The 22,530-nt window shown below is 39.1% G+C and overlaps 1 protein-coding gene across 21 annotated transcripts in view; it reads left to right on the forward strand.

The window, feature by feature from the left end:
• Nucleotides 1–22,530, forward strand: part of BNC2 (basonuclin zinc finger protein 2) — a 428,775-nt gene that overhangs the window by 257,840 nt on the left and 148,405 nt on the right. For all 21 annotated transcript variants that reach the window (XM_033858075.2, XM_073806104.1, XM_073806105.1 and 18 more), the window contains one exon: nt 13,796–13,898. In XM_033858075.2, coding sequence (XP_033713966.1) covers nt 13,796–13,898 — 103 coding nt within the window. The remainder of the gene's footprint in view (nt 1–13,795; nt 13,899–22,530) is intronic.

The raw sequence follows: 22,530 nt of genomic DNA on the forward strand, positions 1-22,530 counted from the left end.
CAAAACTAGAAAGGACAAAACAGGAAGACCAGGCATAGAATGAAAGAACGTCATCTTTATGTAAGAGATAAATTATGATACTCAAAGTCACATCCAGCTTTGTACAAAAAGGAGTGGGTTTATTCTGTACAAGATTACGGGGAAAATGACATAAAAGTACATACTGATAAAGATTGTGCCTTCTGGTGTGTAAAGCGGATATCTAAGTATGTGTCTATTTGTGTCTATATACAGAGTTAAAGGACAGTTTTCCATGAAATAATGCATTCCTTTAGAATTGCTGTAGATTTTCATAATTTTTAAAACATTCCTATTGTAACCTACATCAAAAGGGCAGCCAGGGTTTTTTGTGTCTGGCTATACATATGCATTATAAAAAAAGTGAGTCTACTGTAATTACCAGTTTGCAGAGCGAATTCCTGCAGGGTTTGTACTCTCCCCATTAGTAAAAGAGATAAGTTGAAATGTATTAAAATTTCACTGTACAACTGGGAGTTTTTGTTCACAGTAAATGTGTTAATGTTTCTTCATTGCTTGACTGTTTGTGTTTAAATTTAGGCAGCATGCCCAACAGGGACAAAATTATAGGATAAAGCTATGTATAAAAGAAAATCCTTCAGAGAGCACCAATAAGGCTCTTTTTAAAAATAAGCAGTTACGTATAATAGTACATGGCCATAGCCACAGAGAAAAGTTTTATCTGTCTATTTCAGAATTATTGGAATTTTTCTTTCCCTTGTGTGAAAGTTAAGAGGACCGAGCTTATGTCAATAGCTAATATACTTTGATGTAAAAACATTTATTATTTCATTCAGTGTTACTCTTATAAAAAGCAAAAGAAAAGATTCCTTCTTGTTATTCTTATGATGAAGAGAGGCTAATAGCATTTTGAGAGAGAGGTGATAGATCACATTTTCTTCCCTAGTAAAGGAATTCATTCTTGTTAAGAATTCTAATTACAGCCTTTTATATTTCTGGAACATTTTCCTCCGCTTTTCTTCATTGCCATGAACTTAGTAAATACAATTATTCACATAGATGGGCTTACATTAAAAAAATTAGTCTGCAGCCACTATCACATTGTGTGAATATGTAATGAAATTCACAAACACGGGATAGAGGCTAGTATTTCTCTGCAGTCTAGAGTGAAAAGAAGTTGCAGTTATCTGTAAACACTGGCTGTATAAGCTTTAGCCAACCTGTGGACCAACCCTCTTCTCTCTGTCTCTCTCTCTCTCTTAAATGCTGAAAATGTGGTGCAGTTCTTACTGTTTACCTTTTATACTTTCTTTGGCCTGCTTTTCCATACGTGAGGATGAAAGAGTTTACTGATATCCATGTGCTGTCTCAAATGTCTCTGCAGGCCTCACACAGCAGACCCACAAATATAAACCGTGTACAGAAACAAAAATAAAATATAAATCTTTATTTTTAAATATTGCTATCCTAGAAATATTGTTTGTAATTTATTGCTACGTAGTGGTAGTATCTGTATGTATGTGGAGACATATCAAAGAGAGAGAGAGGAGAGAATGTATATGCCTGCATGTCATTTCTTTGGATCCGTACATTCAGGTGCCCAGAGGAAGATGTGAAAAGCCCCTTGAACATCCCCTGTTGTATATTAGCTTTCCGTCATAAAGTATATTTTTTCCCTTTAAAATAGGTTGGTTCACCAAAAAGAAAGCGAGGCATTTAATTCTCCCTCCTCGACACTGTTCTTTAAAAGTAAATTTTTAACTGATAGACCTTGAAGTCTTTTAGAGCTATTACTATCTTTTGGCTAATTCATAGAAAGGCACCATGTGAAAATTGGATTTTTGATCTGATGGAGTGATTCTTGAGTTCTTATGAACCATTTATAGTCTATCAAGTAAATCCTTCTTAGTTCATGGATTATTGACCCAATGGACCATATTAGCTGCTTCGAAGCTGTTATAGCCCATTATGTTGATTCAGCTGACACACGTATGAACCCAGTCCTCATGCCCAAGATGACATTAACATTGTTCTGGAAGACTCCCTTTTTTTCCACAAGCTTTGTATTTATTTCTGAATTTTCAAGAGTTAGCTCAGAGTTCCTGACAGCCATTGCATTAGTCTCCCCATTTGCTCAGTGATGTCAAAGCATTTGTTAGCAGCTGGATGATGTGTTTCTTGCTGTCTTTCTCTATATGTCTCTCTTTGTCCTTTAATCCTTAAAAAGAGAATAATGTTTTTTGCAACACTCTAGGGCACCTGTTACCCTCAGATGCTTATAGAGTCCATAGAAATTTGTGGGATTTCTATGAACATCTGAATGTAACGGATTCAATTCGAGAAACCCACGTTTTAGAAGAAATGATAACATTGTGTTTTTAAAAAATGTTTTCACCTGAGAGGTTCCACTTGAAAAATTCCAGCGACTCTAGCCAGGGGTAAGATCAAGATGTGCCTTTAGTGATTTATATGATGCTCTAATGAAGCCAGTCCAGGTCTCAGCACAGACCCCTGGGGATTCTATGACCTAACATAAATAACGTATAAGAGGGCACTGTAGACTGTTCATCATATCATTATTATTATTTGTAATAGGTATGACTCCTGAGGTGATATCTGCTCTTGGGCAAAGAAACATATTCTTTCTTAATCAGGCATAGTTACGATGCACAGACACATGAACGATGGACAGTATTAAAATGTTTATTGAGATATTCTATTAATGGACAATCCCAAGACAAGGTAGAAGCAAGATGGTGTAAAATTAATCAGTGTTTTTGGCAAATCCTTGCCTCACTTTTTTCAGATTTTGGCCTTTTTTAATGTAACGATTGATAGACTCCATAGAAAGCTGTTGAGAGTCGCTTTCTCTGTCTAAAAATGTGCCACTTTGTTCATAGAAAATCCTAGTGTAAATAGTTAACTGCTTACTTAGCATTTTACCTCATCTTTTTAAGTTGCTTTAAAGCCTTCCCCCACGCCTCTCCCTTTGTGTGTAGTTTCTTCCACATCTCCTCTTCAGTCTCAAACTGCTCTTGGAACTGGAAGAATATCTGAGGAAATCTCACTGTGGAGGAGAGTAGCAAGGGGGATTATTCAGCTCCTTGCCTCTCCCGCCCAGGCCGGGTGGAGCGAGTCCTGGATTACCAGCTGTGGCCATTTAAGGACATCTCACAGCCTCATTTTTCGGCTGTTTGAAAAATCTCTAATTTGGGGGATTTTGATGATTAAATACAAGAATGTATTTGAAGTATTATGCAAGCTTCATGGCACCGTCCGTCGTGGGATGTTGTTAAGTCTCACAAAGGCTACGTCAATTGGCCTGGGCAATCAGAGCTGTCATTTGAAATGATACGTTCGAAAATGCAACGACCTGTCTCCCTTGTTGCTTCACTGGGATAAATTCTTTTCACAAACCTAGAGTAAATTCAGTTAAAAGGTCACCCACCTTATGCTCTTGCTTGGTAAATGGATTGATTACTGTGCTTTGGCATTTGAAATAATGTGGCTGGCTCCTTTTAATGAGAAGGATTGAGAGGCACTCCTTCCTTAAAGGGGTCCTTCCCGTGCTGTCTGGGAAGGGGAGGTGGCCCCGATTCAGAGTGATGCCTTACATTTGGCACACCTTTGGACAAGTCTTGGGTTACTCCTGCACCTCTCTGCTCGGTCACCAAAGTAGGGGACAGCCGTTCAAACCATTCTTCCCAGGATGGAAGCTGCTTCCGTGAAATAACCAGAACTTAGGCTTCATCTTGTCTTACTTCTTGCCTAATGAGGAGTATTTCTTCGTAAAGTGCTGAAAGGTTTATAAATCTCCTTGCATCTCATTCCAAATCCCTTCCTTATTAATGCCTTCCCTATCATATTATGTAAGTAATTGTTGTCATGAATGCCACGGGGAAATGTAGTCACATTACCACCTTTCAAATTGCCTTAGTGAAAAGGAGTAAAATGTATATCAATGGAATACAGAATTGCTGATTCAACATTAAGGTGAAATGAGATGAGTATTGCTTATCATTCATATGATATCAGAGGTGCTTTGGCTCCTTATACAAAGTTATGTATTCTGGTAAATGTAGACTGAGCTTAGTGAAAATGTGCTTCTTTTTTTACAGTGAGCTAATCCCTTATTTTCAATTAGACGATAGGTGTGTGTTCATGGGAAGAGTGTTTCTTTTCTCATTATGTTATCACAGCTGCCTAAGTAGTCTGTAAAATTTGTAAGTACAGGCAGTAAGTGGAATATCTTAATTGTTAACTGTTAGGTAAGAAAATAAAATGTTTCTGCCCAAATTGAAATGCCTTTTCATTTCCTGTTTCTCTAATATTACTAATTGCCTAACAAAATAGCTTTTATTACCATAGGCCTAATTTAATTGGGGGGAAAAAGCATAACACATGCACTCCAAAGCCTGCATAGGCTTTGATGCCATAGAAGCAAGGGTATTTTCTTCATATAATTGGCTATATCCCGCTGTTGATTTTTACTCTGAACTCCTAAATTATTTAAATGGGGTCTTCCTCGTGTCGACTGATAGTCGGTTGTGGTCGTAAGCTAATGACTACAGATGCTCGTTGGATCCGTGTCTGTGAAAATTTATGTGCCTCTGTGTATGTCCCTTTCTCCCTGTTTGTATTTATATATTCACACATAGTCACAGAGACATTCACATTCATATATGAACATCTACTCAGAAGTATATGGTTTCTCTCTTTGACCGCTCCCCTTAAACCATATTTGTTTCTTGACTTTTGTGGAGGTAATTTTTTCATCACAGTAAATTGAGGAATACTTTTACTAGTGTACATGACAGAATTCACCATTGTCATTTTTTTTTTTTTTTTGCGGTACGCGGGCCCTCTCACTGTTGTGCCCTCTCCCGTTGCGGAGCACAGGCTCCGGACGCGCAGGCTCAGCGGCCATGGCTCATGGGCCCAGCCGCTCTGCGGCACATGGGATCTTCCCGGACCGGGACACGAACCTGTGTCCCCTGAATCGGCAGGCGGACTCCCAACCACTGCGCCACCAGGGAAGCCCTATTGTCAATTTTAAACAATTCTCTTTGAGTTTTTCTAGTATCTTGATGAACATTATAACTGAGAGGCCTCCTCACCCCAAATTTGTTGAAGGATGTAAGGATTTCCTGGATTTTCCTGATAGATAAATGGCAGTGGATTTAAAAGTCATTGTCATTTTCAAATGGACATACTAGGTTTTAATATTTTCAAAGTAGAAGGAATTTTCAGATTTAAGCAGCAGTGAAATTTAGTTGCTTTGCCTTCTGTTTAACCACTCATTTAGCATTTGTATACTGAAGACCTACTAAGTTAAAAAAGGATATTATGCTACATTGTGTCCCCGGGGGAATAATATCTTATGAATTAAATGTTTTAACACCGTTAAAAGAAATTAGGTGAATGTAGTAGGTTTGCCCTCCTCACTTTTAAGCAGCTTTATTGAGATGGAGTTCACGTATCATACACTCTACCCATTTAAAGTGTACAATTCAATGGATTTTAGTATATTCACGGTTATACACAACCATCATCACAGTCATTTCCGGAACATTTTCATCACCTCAAAAAGAAACCACTAACTACTCCCTATCTTTACAGATTTCTGTGTTCTGCACATTTCCTATGAATAGACTTATATAATTTAGGATCTCTTGTGTCTGGCTTCTTTAACTTAGCATAATATTTTCAAGGTTCATCCATATTGTAGTAATATCAAGAGTTCATTCCTTTTTATTAGCCAGATAATATTCCACTATGTAAATATACCATACTTTGTTTATCCATTTGCCAGGTGAGGGGGTGGGATAGAGAATAACACCTTTCAGGAGAAAATTAAAATGAGGTTTTAAGTCTTCTGATTTTTAGCAGTAACTGATGTTTAAAGGCTACCTTTTCACAGTGAATCTCTTTCAGGTATTTTGTATGTGCTATCGTGAAGATAATATTTCCTTGGTCAGTAACGTTGTTCTTACGATGTCTTGTTGGAGTCTGGCCATTTTTGAATTGCCCAGCTTTCTGTCTTGACCTTGTTGTCCACTGTTTGTATCAGTGGCATCTGGACCTCGTAGTGAGTCTGGACTGACCATGTCTTTTCAAATCTTCCGACTCAGCCGCAAGATCGGATTGATGAAAAGACATCAAGAAATTTCAGAGCACATAAGTACAACAAAATGATCACTTTTATCAGGTTGCTATTTCTTCATATGACATTAAAAAACAATTAGACACATTTTAAGGAACCTTTTATAGAAAGGTTAATACATTTTTCAATTTCTAATTTATCTTACCACAAACTAAGATATATACTTTTGCTGGCCCATTGTGTGATTTTTTTTTTTTTTTTTTACGGTATGCGGGCCTCTCACTGTTGTGGCCTCTCCCGTTGCGGAGCACAGGCTCTAGACACGCAGGCTCAGCGCCCATGGCTCACGGGCCCAGCCGCTCCACGGCATGTGGGATCTTCCCGGACCGGGGCACGAACCCGCGTCCCCTGCATCGGCAGGCAGACTCTCAACCACTGTGCCACCAGGGAAGCCCCCACTGTGTGAATTTTTAAGCGGTTTGGTTAAGCAGACAGTAATTTCATTGCTTCTCATTTGCTGCTGTTACTATTACGAGTAGTGGCATTTACATTGCAGTTTAATACTCTGTGAGCCCTTTACTTTTACTCTACACTCTATAATCACTGATAATCACTTCTTGTGAATTCTGTGAACACTGTCCAAACTCAGATCTGTACATTTCCTTACATAAATACAGAAAACATACCCACCTTACTGCAACTATAGGTTTATATTAATAGTCTCAGAGTCAGAGTTAGATAAGACTTTTTAGGTTGTTATAAAACTTCTTTGTAGTATATTTAAAACCAGGGGTCTCAGTGTTCTATGTCTATCCAACTCACATCTTCTCGTCTTGTTTTGATACCTGATTGTAAAACCCGGCAGCACAACAGGTGGATATGGACGTACCTTTCCTTTCGGCCTGTATGTGTTTTGTAGTCACGTAAAAGCAAATTTCTCTTGTCGTTTTCTAGTAAGCTCAGAAGTTATCCACCATGCCAAAAAAATTTTTTTCTTTGCTCAAGTTGCATCTTGACTTAGGCAAATTTAAGACACTGTTCTTCTACAAAGGCAATATCATATAGATTTTCAAAGTCTTAGCTAAAACTCAGAGTGCTTCTTTTGGAAGTTGTTGCTTTTGCATTCGTTTTATGGATCAGCCATGTGAAAATGGAAGAGGAAAAACTGTCCTGAAAATTATACAGGGAGCTGTTTCCTTACTTAATAAATCACCATTCCTATCATGTGAGTTCTTGAGAATCTCTGTGGCAATGCTTGAAGTACGGCATTAGGTACTTTATACACAAGATGTATAAATGTGTGTGGCAGTCCATCTTTTTCTGGTCACATATAAGATTACTCTCTTCATCCATAATGCTTAGTAGCTGTTACTTTGTAATTACTACAGTGTATTCTGAGACAATCCTAGAAGAATTAGTTTCCAGATTCATTATGGATAATTTTCCAGATTTTTTTAAAGACAGAAGTCTTTGAAGGACAGTTTTCCTACCTAATAAAAAAGGTTTATTTGACCTTTGGCACCATACATACCTTTCCTTCTGGGACCTGTATGTACAGAGATGAATAACATATGCAGAGATGAATTAGTAATAGCTAATTATAACATGGACTACTTTGGATCTTCACGGAAGTTTGGCTGAGTTTACCTATTTATCACACCTACATGTGATTTCCAAAGTAGAAAATTCATTTTATTAAGAAATTTGTTCTTGTTAAAAAATAAGAAAGGCAAACCTTGTCACTGATAACCATTATAGCCCATTAATTTGTACACCTAGATTGTACCACCTAAGTTTCTGGAAGAAGCTGGTGGGACAGATGGATGCTCTATTAATGATTGGCTTTTTCAGGAATTCAGTTTTAGTGTAGGTTATGTTCTTAACTCTTAAACATTTTTAAATGATTCAAGTAGAATTTCATAATCCAAGTTGTAAATCTTGGTATCCTCCCCAGAAATGAATAAGGAGAAAGCGGATTTAAGAGGGATTTTTAGTTATATATGGGATATTTGGCCAGGTTAATGAACACTTGAGGGGATCTCCTGGCACATAGTTTTCTTTGTGTGGAAAGACAAAACCCAGAACTGAAATTAGTCTTATTTTGGGGGGTTTTGGGAAGGAAGGTTCTCTTTCTATGATTGTTCCTTCAGAATATGTCTTATGTTTCTATATGCCCCATGGCCTTATTTTGCCTTTTGTTGTTTTGTATTAATAGGTAACTTCTGTAAGTGTTCCCAAAGAAGGAACAGCTAACAGGAGATGTATTAATTAACCTTGTGTCTAGTTCTTTTGTGATATACGCTAAATATTAGCTGAAGCCACAATCTGTGCTTTTCTGAGAAATATCATTTGGTGAGAAGACTGATGTTCAGTTCACATTAACTTGCAGAGTTCAAGCCAGCTACGACTATAATGAAGTTTAAAGACTCTTCAGTTTTAGTGATAACAGAATCTGTTATTTGAATAGGGCTTTGGTACTCATCCAGAATACTAGCAAATGCACTCTTACTTAATATTCAAATATAAGTGTTACTGACTGAACCTTGATTAAATATTTTTATACTAAATTGGTCTACTTTATGAATTCTAGACATACTTTTGAACATGAATATTCATAATTTACTGGTTTTAACTGTATCTCTTCTTTTTCTACAGGTAATGGAAATAAACTGATTAGTAATTGGGAAATCCACCCTATCATTTAAGAGACGTGTAACACCTAAATAAACATTTTTGAACCCCAGTATTAAAACAGAAATAATAATCCCTGTCGTGCCCAATTCAGAGGATTATAGTATGAAGAATATGGCATCATATATGTCAAAGTTCATTTATTCATTAAGACTAAATATGTGTTAAGCATTTTACAAGGTGTTGGAAAAAATACATTGGGGGGAATCATAAGGGGAAAATAATTCAAATGTAATATGTGGAAAGTTTCTTGAGGTCATAAATGTTTTCCATCTTTTGAGCTTTTGCTATCACTAGACACAGTGCCACATGCTTTATATTCATTATTTCATTTGAGTCTTTTGACACTCCTGTGATGTTATTGTTACCATCATTTTACAGATGGGAAAGAGGCTCGGAAGACTCATGCATTCTTTCTTTTTTTTTTTTTTTTTTTTTTTTTTTTTTTTTGGGGTACGCGGGCCTCTCACTGCTGTGGCCTCTCCCGTTGCGGAGCTCGGGACGTGCAGGCTCAGCGGCCATGGCTCACGGGCCCAGCCGCTCCGCGGTATGTGGGATCTTCCTGGACCGGGGCACAAACCCGCGTCCCCTGCATCGGCAGGCGGACTCTCAACCACTGCGCCACCAGGGAAGCCCTCATGCATTCTTTAAGTGCCTTTTAAGCACCTATTATTTGCCATTATATTTACACTGTAAGCCCAACAATATGTCACTCTGCCTTCAAGGAGCTTAAATTCTACAGGGGAAGGCAGACTTTAATCAAATAGTCACACAGATATAGGGGTGTGTGTGTGTGTGTGTGTATATATATATATATATATATATATATATATAAAATGAATAAGTATAGATAAATATAATATTCACAACTGTGATAAGTGCTGTGACAGAAAGATCCCTTGGGGGCAGCTGCCCTGGGGAATGGAAGTAATATTTGAGTTGAAAGCTTGAAAGATGATCAGGAGTTAACAATACACAGTGGGGGGGGGGCAGACGGAGGGGCTCTGCCCCATGGCTGCCTGCGAGTGGGTGGAGAGCTCACACAGACCTGGAATCGGATTCCTGTGACTTCAGGGCAAGGTCCTGAATTAGCTGCATCTCAGTTTCCTCCTTTGTGAAATAAAGGGAATAACAGTACTGACCTCGTGGTATTTTCTGAGGGAGAGCTAATGTTTGTAAAGTGTTAAGCACAGTATCTGGAAAATGGCACATATCCAGTAAATCTAGCTATTATTGATAATAGGTAATAGTTTACTGTTGTAGATAAATGTTTAAATCCTACCTTTGGTAGAAGAAAAGACCAAGGCATAAAGAGGGAGAAATGGTGCTTCCCAAACCTGTTCAAGGGCTTCCTTCTGTTCTTAGGGTCTCTCCTCTGAACCCACTGCCCATGAGCTCTGACTGTCAAATCCTTGAGCACAGGGACTCTGCCATCCATTTCTGCCACTTAACACAGTACTTGGCTCCACAGTGATGGGCTTTGCGTAGTGATGATATCTGAAGCTGTAGGAGGGGATGAAATTGCCTAAGAACAAAGAGCCCGGTGGTGGGAAACACCCGTATTTATTTACAGTGGAGAGAGAGTGAGAAGCTGCTGCCAATAAACTAGGGTAGTTGGTCTCTACAGCCCAGGAATGAAGGAGAGTTAGTGCCTTAGGTTCCCTCGGGGTCTAGGAGAACAAGGAGGCTAGAAAAGGGGACCAGATGTGATGAGAACATTCCTCTTGGAGACAGCAGTTTCAGGACTGTGTGGGGCAGAATCCAGATTGCACAATTAAAATGTAGGTGGAAGCAGTGGGTGGTGGGTGCATGGATTTTTCTTTCAAGAAATCTATGGCAAAGCTAAGCAGAGGAATCATTACTTTAAATAAGTTGCAGGCTTAAGAAAACTTGTTCTTGTTCTTTGGGTGTTGGAAAAGCTTATCCTACTGAAATGGAGGAAAGAGTTTCAGGCACTTGCTGAAGTGGGGTCCTGGAGGTGTGGAGGGGTTGCTAGCCTGAGTTGGCCAGACCTGCATAAGGGTCCTGCATCTATAGGTGGGAATATCCTGATCAAATTGTCTTCTCTTTTCCTGGTGTCCCCTTTCTGTCACCTCGTTATCGCCACTGAATTTTCTGTAGTCATGAATGCCCGGCAGTGGGCGGGAAGTACTCATATACTAGCTACGTGAAGAAATGGATGTGCTCACCAAAATGAAAGCTTCACCATCTCTGCTCTTCCCAGCTCTCTCCTTGTAAAGTGTGTACGTTTTTGAGGCTTAACTGGCTTTGATAGTTTTATGATAATTTATTTTTTTGAAGTGTGGGTGAGTTGGCAAGTGATCACATTGGTTCTGTTTTGTTGTGAATAAATAGTATGTCAAACTTTTATGCCGTTTCAAAAATGTTACTTAGAATAAAACTTCCTTTGAAGCCACAATAGTCTCATACTCAAAATATTTATTTAGACCATATTGTTTAAATATATATAATTCCCTTAAGGAACAATTGTAGTCTATATAAATCTGAATTGAAAACAAATAGACCTTCTGGAAGTCATAGAAATACAAAATGGATATTCCAGTGCTCAAGTGTTTATATACAAAAGGAGCTGAGGTGTTCCAATGTTTGTATGTTTAGGTACAAAAAGGGTAAAATTATGAAAAAGGAAAAGGATGATGATCTGAAAAGTTTAATTCCCAAATGTGCCAGATGTATAAAGTTATTTAGGAAGAGAAAAATATTTGAATCATAAACTAGTTCTCAGTAAATGAATGAATAGTTCAATCAGTAAATAAATAAATATACCTAAAATAAAGCAAATCTACAGTCTCTTAATTTGTTTTGTCCTGAATATAGCTATAATTAAAATCGACGAAAGTATGTTTTAAACGCAATGTGAAGTGAGGCTATTTTTGTTAAATAACTGTCAAATCAAAATGATCAAATCAGTGATTTAAAATATGTATGTTTTTCGTGCTGGAGTTAACATGTAGTCCTTGAGAGATAGTCATTGTTAGTTTTGATCATTCCTTAGTTTGGTAAAGCAGAGGCGACTTTTTTTTCCTTAGTGTTTATGAAAGATTCTGTTATCGCACTTCAGATTATATAAATATTTTAATGTCAATGTGGTTGCTGCATCTGAATTTATAATTGGATAGTTTGTAAGGTGCCTTGTTTTTAGTAGAAACACTGCCCTCTAAACTGTTGTTGTTTTGTTTTGTGTTACCATAGTACAATCAAATTGTGAGTTCATTAATGAACACGCCATTTAAAGAAGCTCTTTCTCACCTGGAATGTTCTGACGTATTGCTCAGTCAGTTAAACTATTGAAGTTGACGCAAGAAATTTGGGGAGAAACATTTCCCCTTCTAACCTTCAACTACATATATTATTCTTGCGTAGTCAGCATTTCCTTTGCTGCCCCTATTTCTTACAACTATTTCCTTTCATCACTAATACGTACAGCAAAGTTTTACAACCTCCTAATATGTAATTGGACTATTGACATTGGAAGAAAGGCCCTGAAATATCAGGCAGATGATACACCTGAGTGTTTTTCTTGCCGTAATAGAGGAGCAAACTAGGGTTGGAGGTGAAGCAAGAGAGGAGTCTAGGCAAGGACTCTATTGGAAACTGAACAGGGACCTATAGATTTGATGTTCATTAACAAAAGAGAAGTATTTTAAACTTGCCTGATCTAAAGCATGGGGAGCAGTCAAAGCCCATTCAGTCTTACTCTCTGTAAATGGAGTTTGTCCCAACCACGTTAACAATGTCTAAAATACTGTCTGTTACAAATGAGACAGTTTATATAAAAATCCAGCTGGTTCCAGGAACATGAACGTCTGGAGCTGTGTAAGTGAGAGTAGCTTTCAGGCCCAGCACTGCAGTTTCAGGTAGCCCTGTACCTCTCCCCCACCCCACCCCCCAAATCAGTAATTATTGATTACATCTACAGCTGTAGAGAGGTCTTTTCCTGGCAGTTCAGGTAGTTACAGTAGATGGTTAATCTGAATGATCGGACTAAATCCCTTCTGTCTTCAGAACTGCCATGCAAGTTAGAACTAAATGTATGAGATAAATTTATTAACTGTAGTCTAGGAGCATAGGTTGGCTTTAGCACTGTTCTCAAGCATAGGTTCTTAATCTATCAAAAGTTACACTTCATTAATGCTAATTTTCTGTGGATTCGCTTTATAATGTAAACCGGGGAGATGATTTTTTAAAGTGCTTGTAAAGAAATGAAAGGTTTGTGAGTGTGTCTTTCAGTTTTCTAAGATATAGGTGAGTTGTTCCAAGTATCAAATATTCACATAAATGTCTTTTCCTGTTCTACATCTGATCTAAAAACAAATGTAAACTTAATCTCTTACATCATCATTAAAAAAAAAATGGGGGTTGTTTTGCATTTTTCAAAATAGGAATGAAAATGGACTTGATATATCAAGGGGGAAACAAACAAGGAATTGGGAAGTGACAAATGATGCCAGAAATATGCCAGGTGTTATTGGGCCAACAGGAATATCTCTCAAAATGTGTCTGAAAGACTAATAAAACATTTAAACGAAACACTGCAGAAGAAAAGTAATATTCTAATAATATTACTTGTATATCATGTTTTCCTCGGAACAACATTTCGTTTGAACATTATTGTATGAGAGTGTATTTTTTTTGCACTGTTGCCAGGTGGATGAACTTAAATGTGCCTGTTTGGTAGCAGCAATATTTTTTTCTCTTTCGGGTCCCTGGTGTTTCAGATCCAGCATCTTGTAGAGTATGTAATCCTTTACTCTTATACTACTCGGGCTATGCTTCTCATTTAAAGCTCACCTATGAATGGCGTGAAACATTCTATTAGTGAATCAGTGTTGTTTTCTAATATGTTTTGGTAAGAGATTTTGATGGTTTCAAAATTTATTTTTAAAACTCTCCGGGCCCCTAAAGCCGTTAAAAATGGGAAGTGGGTGTTATTATTAAAATGGTGAAGAAATATGGTACCTTTGAACAGATGCTGATCTCTTTTCCTCCTCTCCTTTGCAGGCCATCCGCTGCACACTGGTGAACTGCACGTGTGAATGTTTCCAGCCGGGGAAGATTAACCTGAGGACTTGCGATCAGTGTAAACATGGCTGGGTGGCACATGGTGAGGAAAATCTGGACTTTTCTTCCCGTTCTTGTTATGTTCGTGTGAGCGTGCCTTAATTTTTTTTTTTTTAGAGCTGTCACTGGCCTAGAGAAGAGAGGGGTCAGCTGTGCTCCAAGTGTTAGTTCCCGTGCAGCCTGCAGCTCCCAAATTGCATATTCTCGGCTCCAAGAAGTAAGGCCAGGCGGGCAGCTCTCAGCAGCAGGGCGAGATGTTTATAGGACAGTTGGGTTCTGAGTGAACATAGCAGCAGCCAGCAAGCACCAGGCCCGATGGAAACTCAAACATACCACAGTTGGCCTTTCAGGGCCTGGACCTCAGAGGGGAGCTGGCAAGTCCTCTTTGCTTGAGGAGAACTCCTCCATGACTGCTCAGCCTTGTCATCTGCGTTCGGGGCAGAGTTTATCCTCCCAGATGTTAAATTCTGTATGGTCTAAGGTGGGTGAGAGAGTGAACGGGAACATTATTTGGCTGGTATCTGAAAAAAAATAATCCGTAAATACCGTCTTTCAGCGTGCCCGGGGATTGGAGGAGGCTGGCCCTGGTGGAGGGTGAGCTCTGCATAGGTGTGTGTTCGGGGCGAGGGTGACCGGGGGCCGAGGCGGGAAGGGTGGAGGCTCTTTGCCAGATGCACAGAGCTGTCCCATCCGTGGGCCTTCACTGAGCATTTAACGTGTTCTTCTGTCTGGTTTATGTTTTTGACGTTGAGGCGAAAGGAGACTTGCAAATAAGCAGGGACTTTACGTTAGTTTTCTTCACTTCCTAGGCTGTATAATTTTAAAAGATAGGTAATGTTTATAGAAGAAATCCTGGCTTGAGATTTTATTGACAGCCTGGGGGAGTGGCTCTTAAGTGGACATATTCTTCATTCCCAAGCAGTGCCAAATATCCAGTGGGTTGTATTTTTTTAAATGTCATGTTATTCTAGCAAGATCTGAGGGAACGACACCGGACCATGCCTTGAGATGCATTTAATTTATCATGTGTCTTGCTTGTTGGGGCACGTAGGTTGGTGTTATGGGGCCATTTCAGCCCTGTTTCTGTGAGGGAGAGAGAAGAGGTGTATCGAGTAGTATGGGGGGAGCACACTGGAAGGCGTGTGCCTGAGACACAGAGCCACAATCCTCCAGTGCCTCCAGGGATGGAACTTGTTCCTGCTTTATTAACAAGGCCAAAATCTGTAACAACTCTCAGTCCAGTTTTGAACCACACTTGAGCTGCTGTTGCTTTTGTGGTCTGTGCAAGTGACTGCGTTTGATGACTTTTTCTCCCTTCCTACATGAGTTTGCTCGGGCTGCCATAACAAAATGCCACCGACTGGGCAGCTTAAACATCAGAAATTTATTTTCTCATGGTTCTGAAGGGCCGGAAGTCCCATATCAGGGTGGTTTCATTCTGAGGCCTGTCTTACTAGCTTGCAGATGGCTGCCGTCTCGCTGTGTCCTCACATGATCTTTGCTCTGTGAGGCACACCCCTGGTGTCTCTGTGCACCCAGATTCCTCTTCTTAGTCAGATTGGATGAGGGGCCACCCTAAGGGCCTCATTTTAATCTAATCACCTCTTGAAGAAAGGCCCTCTCTCCAAATACAGTCACATTCTGAAGGACTGGGGATGAAGGCTTCAACAGATGAATTTGGGGGAGGGGGAACACAATTCAGTTTATAACACTTCCCAAGTATCCTTCTTTCCCTCAGTAAGTATTGGCTCTGCCAGATAACAGCTTATGTCCCAAGCCCATCAAGGATCCTGGAGGCAGTGCGGGGCCAAATTCTGGCTCTACAACTTTGATGACATGTCGCTCAGCACCTCTGCATCTGAGCTTTCTTAACTGTAATAAGAGGGTTAATGACATCCACCTTGTAAGATTATTGTGAGCATTGACGATAAACTATATGAAGCCTTTAAAATAAATTATACATGTTAAAAGCAACAAACTGGACAACACATGAGCAATAAGGGGGTGGGGAGGGTCCAGTCATTAAACAAAGGACTTTTCATTCATTCCCTCTCATTTTTTCCAAAGCCATCTTGTGTTACCATCATCTGTCTACTGTGGTAGCCTTGTGAGTATAAAAGTTTACTGTGTCACCAGTTTATTTTATCTGTCTAACTTCCACGTGCATATTACATTAGTAGTGTAATGGGGGGAAAAAGCAATATTTCTTCCTTCTTGAACAACATAAATTATCCCCAGCCAGTGGTTGTTTCTAAGATTTTCTGAGGGATGTGGTTTTTCCCTAAACTTGAATAAGGTATTTCTGTTACATCAGACTTGGCCTTTCCTACCGTGTCATTAGAAATTCTGTGTTTCTGGTATATTAATTGTGAAGTTTCTCAGATCTAACTTTTCCTCACCACTACTATCACCTTGACCTCTTTTCCCCCACAAGGGAGACATATCTGTATACAACTCAAAATATGTACACGCCGATATACAGATCTCACTCTTCCCCCATTCAGTAGGACAAATATGACAGAGAGGGTCTGGCTCCTAGCTTTTGAGTTGGCAGTGGGATGAGAGCACCCACTCTTTTTGCCCTTAGCATTTCAACTAATTGCTTCACTCTCTCCCCCTGCACAGAAAACCCTGAAATCGTGTCTCCAGTTATTTCTGCTCAGAGCTGTGAGATACAGCAGTCTTCCTGGCTGCCTTACTCAGTACAATATCCTATGTGTGGGACAAGGAGAAAGTGACTTGTTTTTTCTACTGTGTGATTTTTCTGTGAAAGTAGATGGAACAGCAAGCCTACCAAAATACATCTCATGGCATCATTTCATCATAGCCCTGAACACACTCCGTGTGTAATTGTACCATAAAAAATTAATATTTGCCGTTAAAAATAACTAAATGCCCAAATCAGGGTTTCTCTACAAAACGATGAATTTTTAGAAATTTGTTGGCCTCTTTTGAATTAATGTCTTACTATATCTTCTTTGTTATCAGCATATTCAGTTTCTTCCTAAGATGTAGGATTTCGTGGGTTATTATATATTTATTCATACACACACAGTCTCACACAGTCACTTCATAGCTTTATAGATTGCTTCTTAAATCTGCTTGAACTGTTGACATTAGTTGCTTTACAAAAATCTTAAGATGTTTTGAAAAGTGAAAAGGAGTAATTAATTCATCATACTGTAACACCTGAATTTTGCAATTACTCACTGGGCCTTGGTGCTGTTCACAAATTACTTCCTTGAAATCTTAGCACCATTGAGATAAAGAGGGGGGAACCCAAAAATGACTCCTTGATTACCAGTAGGTATTTCCCACTGAATTAATAAAGGATTTCCTGCTCTTTTTCCCCATTAAGGAATTTCAGCTCTTGCACTTTGAAAGCAGGGCTTTATTGAATTTAACATTATTTAAAACAAGCTCTTTGGGGATATAGGATGTCCATACCAACAGTGTATAATAACCTGGAGTTTCTAATTTTGTCATATTTCACAGTCTTCAGTTGAAGGACTCCAGCATACTGCCACTTAATTCACTTAACAACTGTATTTTTTTCCTTCCTCTGTTTGCATTGTCTTTTCTATGCTTTTCCTTTATTTGCCTAAAATTATCAGAGTGAGTCTTGAAAACATTAAAAAAAAACACATTTCCTGCAAGTTTAATTTTTCTTGGTTCAACATTGCCAAAATAAGGTATCAGCGTAAGAGCAGTAATGGGCTTCTTTACTGGTGACATAAATGTTTGTGTCAGTAGAAATTCAGTAGGTGGCATTTTGACCCTTTCCCACCATACTAGGGTAGTAATTCTACTGTTCAGAGAATTGAAGCTTCAGCCAAAGATTTTACATAGCCTACAAATTAGCAAATCTTACTAGTATACTGAGTTGTGAAGGGGTGGGAGGAAGTGTACTTTGTAGCTACTCATCATTCTCCTCTGAGGAACCTGCTTCCAGTGAGAAGTATAACTAATCGGACTCTCTTGCCTTTGGGATAAACTGGAGGTGGGGTGTAAAGGGCGAGGGCTACTGTACTAAACCATTTTTATTATTTGTTGTTTGCAAATTAGTTTTAATGTCTATAGTCTAGATGATGACTTTATTTCAAAACCAGTAAGATGAATAAAGTAGTACAAGTGTTAAAAAGTAAACTGTATTCTAAATGATTTTCAGAAACATTTAATGATAATCCAGGCCAACTGGAAAATTACTGTTTAAAAAAAAACATGATGGGATATGTTTGATTTGATAAAAGAGGTGGGCAGATTTTAGAAAAGTAATTTATTTAGAATTTTTTTCCTTGGCTAGCTCAGTAATTTTTACTTCTGACGAAGACCACTTGTTAAAACTCCTTTTTAACAACAACAAAAAAAAAATTCATTGTTTCTTGGGATGTCCAGTAAGCATTTGTCAAGGATAGAGGCTTGATGAATAAAAACTATATTGTATAGGTTAATGAACCCCACGGTAGCTTTCTTGGTGCAAATTATTTTCTTTATAGAATACTTTGACTTTAAATACTTTATTTACTCAGCAAGCCAGCTGTTTTCCTGCCAGTGTTCAAACTATTCAGATTTTTTAAATGTAAAATGAGCAGGCTTGGCCTGTCATCTGGATCATCGATGAAGAGATATTTATTAAACATACATCATATGTAAAGTATTGTACCAGGTATGCTTTGGTTCTTCAATTCTGTGCCACAGGAAATGGTGAGCAGTATAAAGTTAATTTAGTGTCATCTACCAACCAGCTTTATGGTTTAATATACTGTAAGACTTAATATTCATATAATCCGTTAATTTCAAGCCTTTCTTTTTTGTAGTTCACTGGAAGTCATTTTTCTCTTTTTTCTCGGCATCGTTGAATTTGAATTCCCAGCTCTTTACTTGATATGTCTTATCAGAGCAGGGCTATTTATAGAGACACTCACCCGAATAGAAAACATAGGACATCCCGTTAAATTTGAATTTCAGGTAAACAGCGAATAATTTTCTAGTATAAACATGTACCTTGCAAATTTAGCTGAGTAGTCCTGTGTTTTTATGTGCTAAATCTGGCAAGCTGATACCTATAAGAAAACCCTAGTTAGGCTTAATTTGCATAATTAAGTCCTAAATCAGGGCCATCGGTTCTGAGCATTCTGTAATCAAAAACCTTTTGATCATGTCCATCCTACATTTAGAATCACAAGATCGCAAATCTGTAAACTATTCTGTTTACAGGTTCCTGAGATTTGTTGGCTGCTCGGTACTTTGTAAGGATTTAAGCGGGGTAGACAAAAACCAGTAATTTTTCATTTTATCCCATGAAAGGTCACATGTCTTTATTACTTGTCCCAGGCTGTGCTCTTCTTATGAATTGTCTGAACATCTGTGAAAGTAGTTTATCCCCAACTGGTAGTTCTGTAATATTCTCCCTGACCAGTCCAAGAGCCAGTGTAACTAAGTATATGCTTTCCTTTTCCATTCTCTTTTCTTTGCTAGTCTTCTCCTCTTCCCAACCCCGATAGAAGTCTATTATCAAAAGCAATAAAGCATGGCATTTCTCTGACATCATGCTCATTCTGAGTAACACAGCAACAGTTTCTATATGATCATTTGTAAATTTGTCAAGCGTAAGAGAGGAGGGTGAATAAAACGGAGTGTCCTCTGACAAAGGAAAATAATGCAGATATTAACCTGCAAGAAAGCCCTGCCTCCCTCTTACTGACCTGGAGATTGTCCTAACAAGAGTGAATTTTGCTTTGGGAGAGAATTGTTGCAGAGGGGTATTTAGGATTAGATGAAAAAACGTAAGAAAGGTCCTAGCTGGAAACCTCAGCACAGGGAAATAAATGCAGGCTTCGCCGTGGCAGAGTAAGAACCTGATCCTTTGGGAAGAGGTAGGTGGCCATGCTCCTAGGGCTTTGCTTAGAAACACGAGGATAGAAACCCCACAGTCCTCTTCCCCTGGTGCACTGGTTTGGAAAAGGTGGGAGTTCATGGAGTATCTGCTTAACAGAATGTGTCTTTCTAGAAGACTTAGTTCTTCCCGGTTGTGACACTGAAACCTGGCTCGCCTAGCTGCAGAATTCTCTTTTAGTCAGGGAAACCAACTTCTAGCTGCCTCCTGGCTCTGGGGGGGCCAGGAGAGTCCTGCTCTCTCCATGGACGAGGTCCTTGAACATCTCTCCACTTATTTTTATTTTAGAGAGCAAACACAAGGCCACTTTCCTGCCTGGCACAAGAGCCTTCTTTGCTTGACCTGAGGGCACCGTGCCCTCTTCTGCTTCTCTCCCTTACTCCCTGATCACAGCTGATAAGCTTGAAAGGGAGGACATCCTCACAAATGTGACGGTTTGCTGCTTCCTTCATGGCATTAACTATATTCTTATTGTGTCCCTGAGCTGCTTGTTTTGAGTTGTTTCTCAGTCTGCCCACCTTTGGGACGGTGCTTTGAACTCCCTCAATTTTTTTTTTTTTTTTTAATCACCACACAAACAGTGCCTCCCCTTCAAAGTCCTGGGCTCTCTGCCTGTTAGCTCCTCAGATGTTGTTTTCTAGCTCCATCTTGTTCAGATGGAAACATACGGCGGATCTGGTAAATCCTGGGCTCTAAAGTGTACAGTGCCAGTCCCCTGCTAAGGACTTTCTAGGGAGGATCTTGAGATTGAAACCTACAGAGCTGGAGCCTCAGGGTCTGAAGAAGCTTCAGGTACGCAAATGGGAGGCGTGAGAGAAAAGGAGGTAAAAGTGCAGCTCTGTGTAGGTTCGCATCCTGCCTCTACCACCTGCCATCAGTAGAACCTTGGCCAGGTTACATAACCTCTGTATTCTCATCTGTGAAATGTGGATAATGATAGTGCCTAGTTTGCAGGGTTCTTTCTGGCATTAAATGAGATAATCTACTTAATAAGTGTCAGTTGTTATTTCTAAATTCTTACAGAAGTAAAGCTTCAACCTTGAGAACATGACAGACACATTTTATTGTGGTCGAAATGGTTAAAAGTTGGGTGTGTTCAGGCCAGTGGTCGAATCCCATCTCAGTCACTAGTTAGTTAGCCCCAGTTCTTTTATCTGTAAGCTCAAATAATAATAGGAATGTACCTGAATAGCACAGTGAAGTTTTGAGGAGGGTTAAATGAAGAAGTGGACTGATTATTGATTATACTCTCTAGAGCCTCATGAATTTCTTTAGTGTCCAGTGCTGGAGTGAGGTCACCAGTTCCTTTGGCTGTGAGACCAGCTGTTCCTAGGGTGATCTTGTTTTCCCCAGCAAATCCAGTTTAGCTTCATACCTTCCATCTCCCCTAAAATGTCACGTGAGCCCATATTTGAATAGAAGTCCAAAACCCTTTTTCCCCGCAAAGTCACATTTTAAGAAGTGCACATCAGTTGAGATGAATTGTAGGGTTGCTTATCTGTTGAAAATCCAAAACCCAGAAGTAAACGAATTTTAGACAGGGTGAAGGCTACTTGTGCCTATTTTCACACCTGTATTCTTGCATGTGAAGTGCTTTGATGGGCTAACCACTTTATCATTTTATTGCACTTTATTACATCATAAATTTTTATATCTTGCTAACGATCCTACAGGAAGCTTAATTGTTTATAAGAACATCTTAGTTAACTGGAGTTCACCAGGTTAAGCAGAACACAAATTGAAGGGGTTATAAATGAAACATACTCAGTTCCTCTCATTTTAGTCAGGATGCTCTGTTCAGATAATGGGGAGATGCTGCTGGGTCAGAAGGACCCAGGATGCCTCAGCAGTACTCTCAACCATTCTTCCTCCTATTGTGTCATAGTGATGACTTCTTCTAAGTGTGGGTCCCCCCATACCCCCCCTCCACCCCCTAACCCCCACATTTGAAGAGTAAAATCGCTGGATGAGATGCATGTGGTATTTCAGAGAAATTCTGACTTGTATTCTGGGAGGCATAAAACGTTGTCTATGCAACTCATTCCTTACCAGGTGTTGCCTTCTGGGAGGGTAGAAGTTTGTAACTCTTTCAGAAGCTTGAGTTAATCTGTTATGTGTGAGCAGATAGCTAAAGCGTTGTATAGGAAATATTTAAAGCAGTTACTGCCACAACTGTATAGACTTGTAAGCAATACCTGTTAAGGGGCCCAGTAGTAAGGTCCCTCTCTCCTTAGAGCTGTTCCTTGATACACAGGGAAATCCCTCCTTTGGCCTCTAGGTCTCCCAGCCTGGTTGTATGGTCAGGTGATCCTACAAAAGCAAGTGCAGACCCAATTAATTGAAAGGACAGCCTTGCTGGGCCTTAAGTTCAATTGGCCACAGAATGCAAAGGCAACTGTAAACCTGGCTTTCCAAAAAGGAAGCCACCATTTTGGATCTGAGCACTTGAGATGTGGTTAGTCCCAACTGAGATAAGTTGTAAGTGTAAAGTGTACACTGAAATTTAGAAATGTAGTCTCAAAAAAAAAAAGAATGTAAAATAGCTCATTGAGAATCATTTTTATATTGTCTACATATTGGTAAAATTTTTATGTATTGGGTTAGATAAAATATATTTTTTAAAATTAGTTTCATTGTTCATTTTTTGCTTTTGAAATGAGATTAGAGAAATTTAAAATTATGTATGTGACTTGAATTATATTTCTATTAGGCATGGCTATTCTAGGTCCTTGGTGTGAGATAAATGTATTTGGAGGACCGAAGCTTAGGTTAAACTGGT

The sequence above is a fragment of the Tursiops truncatus genome, chromosome 6, assembly GCF_011762595.2.
Source record: "Tursiops truncatus isolate mTurTru1 chromosome 6, mTurTru1.mat.Y, whole genome shotgun sequence".
Taxonomy (NCBI): domain Eukaryota; kingdom Metazoa; phylum Chordata; class Mammalia; order Artiodactyla; family Delphinidae; genus Tursiops; species Tursiops truncatus.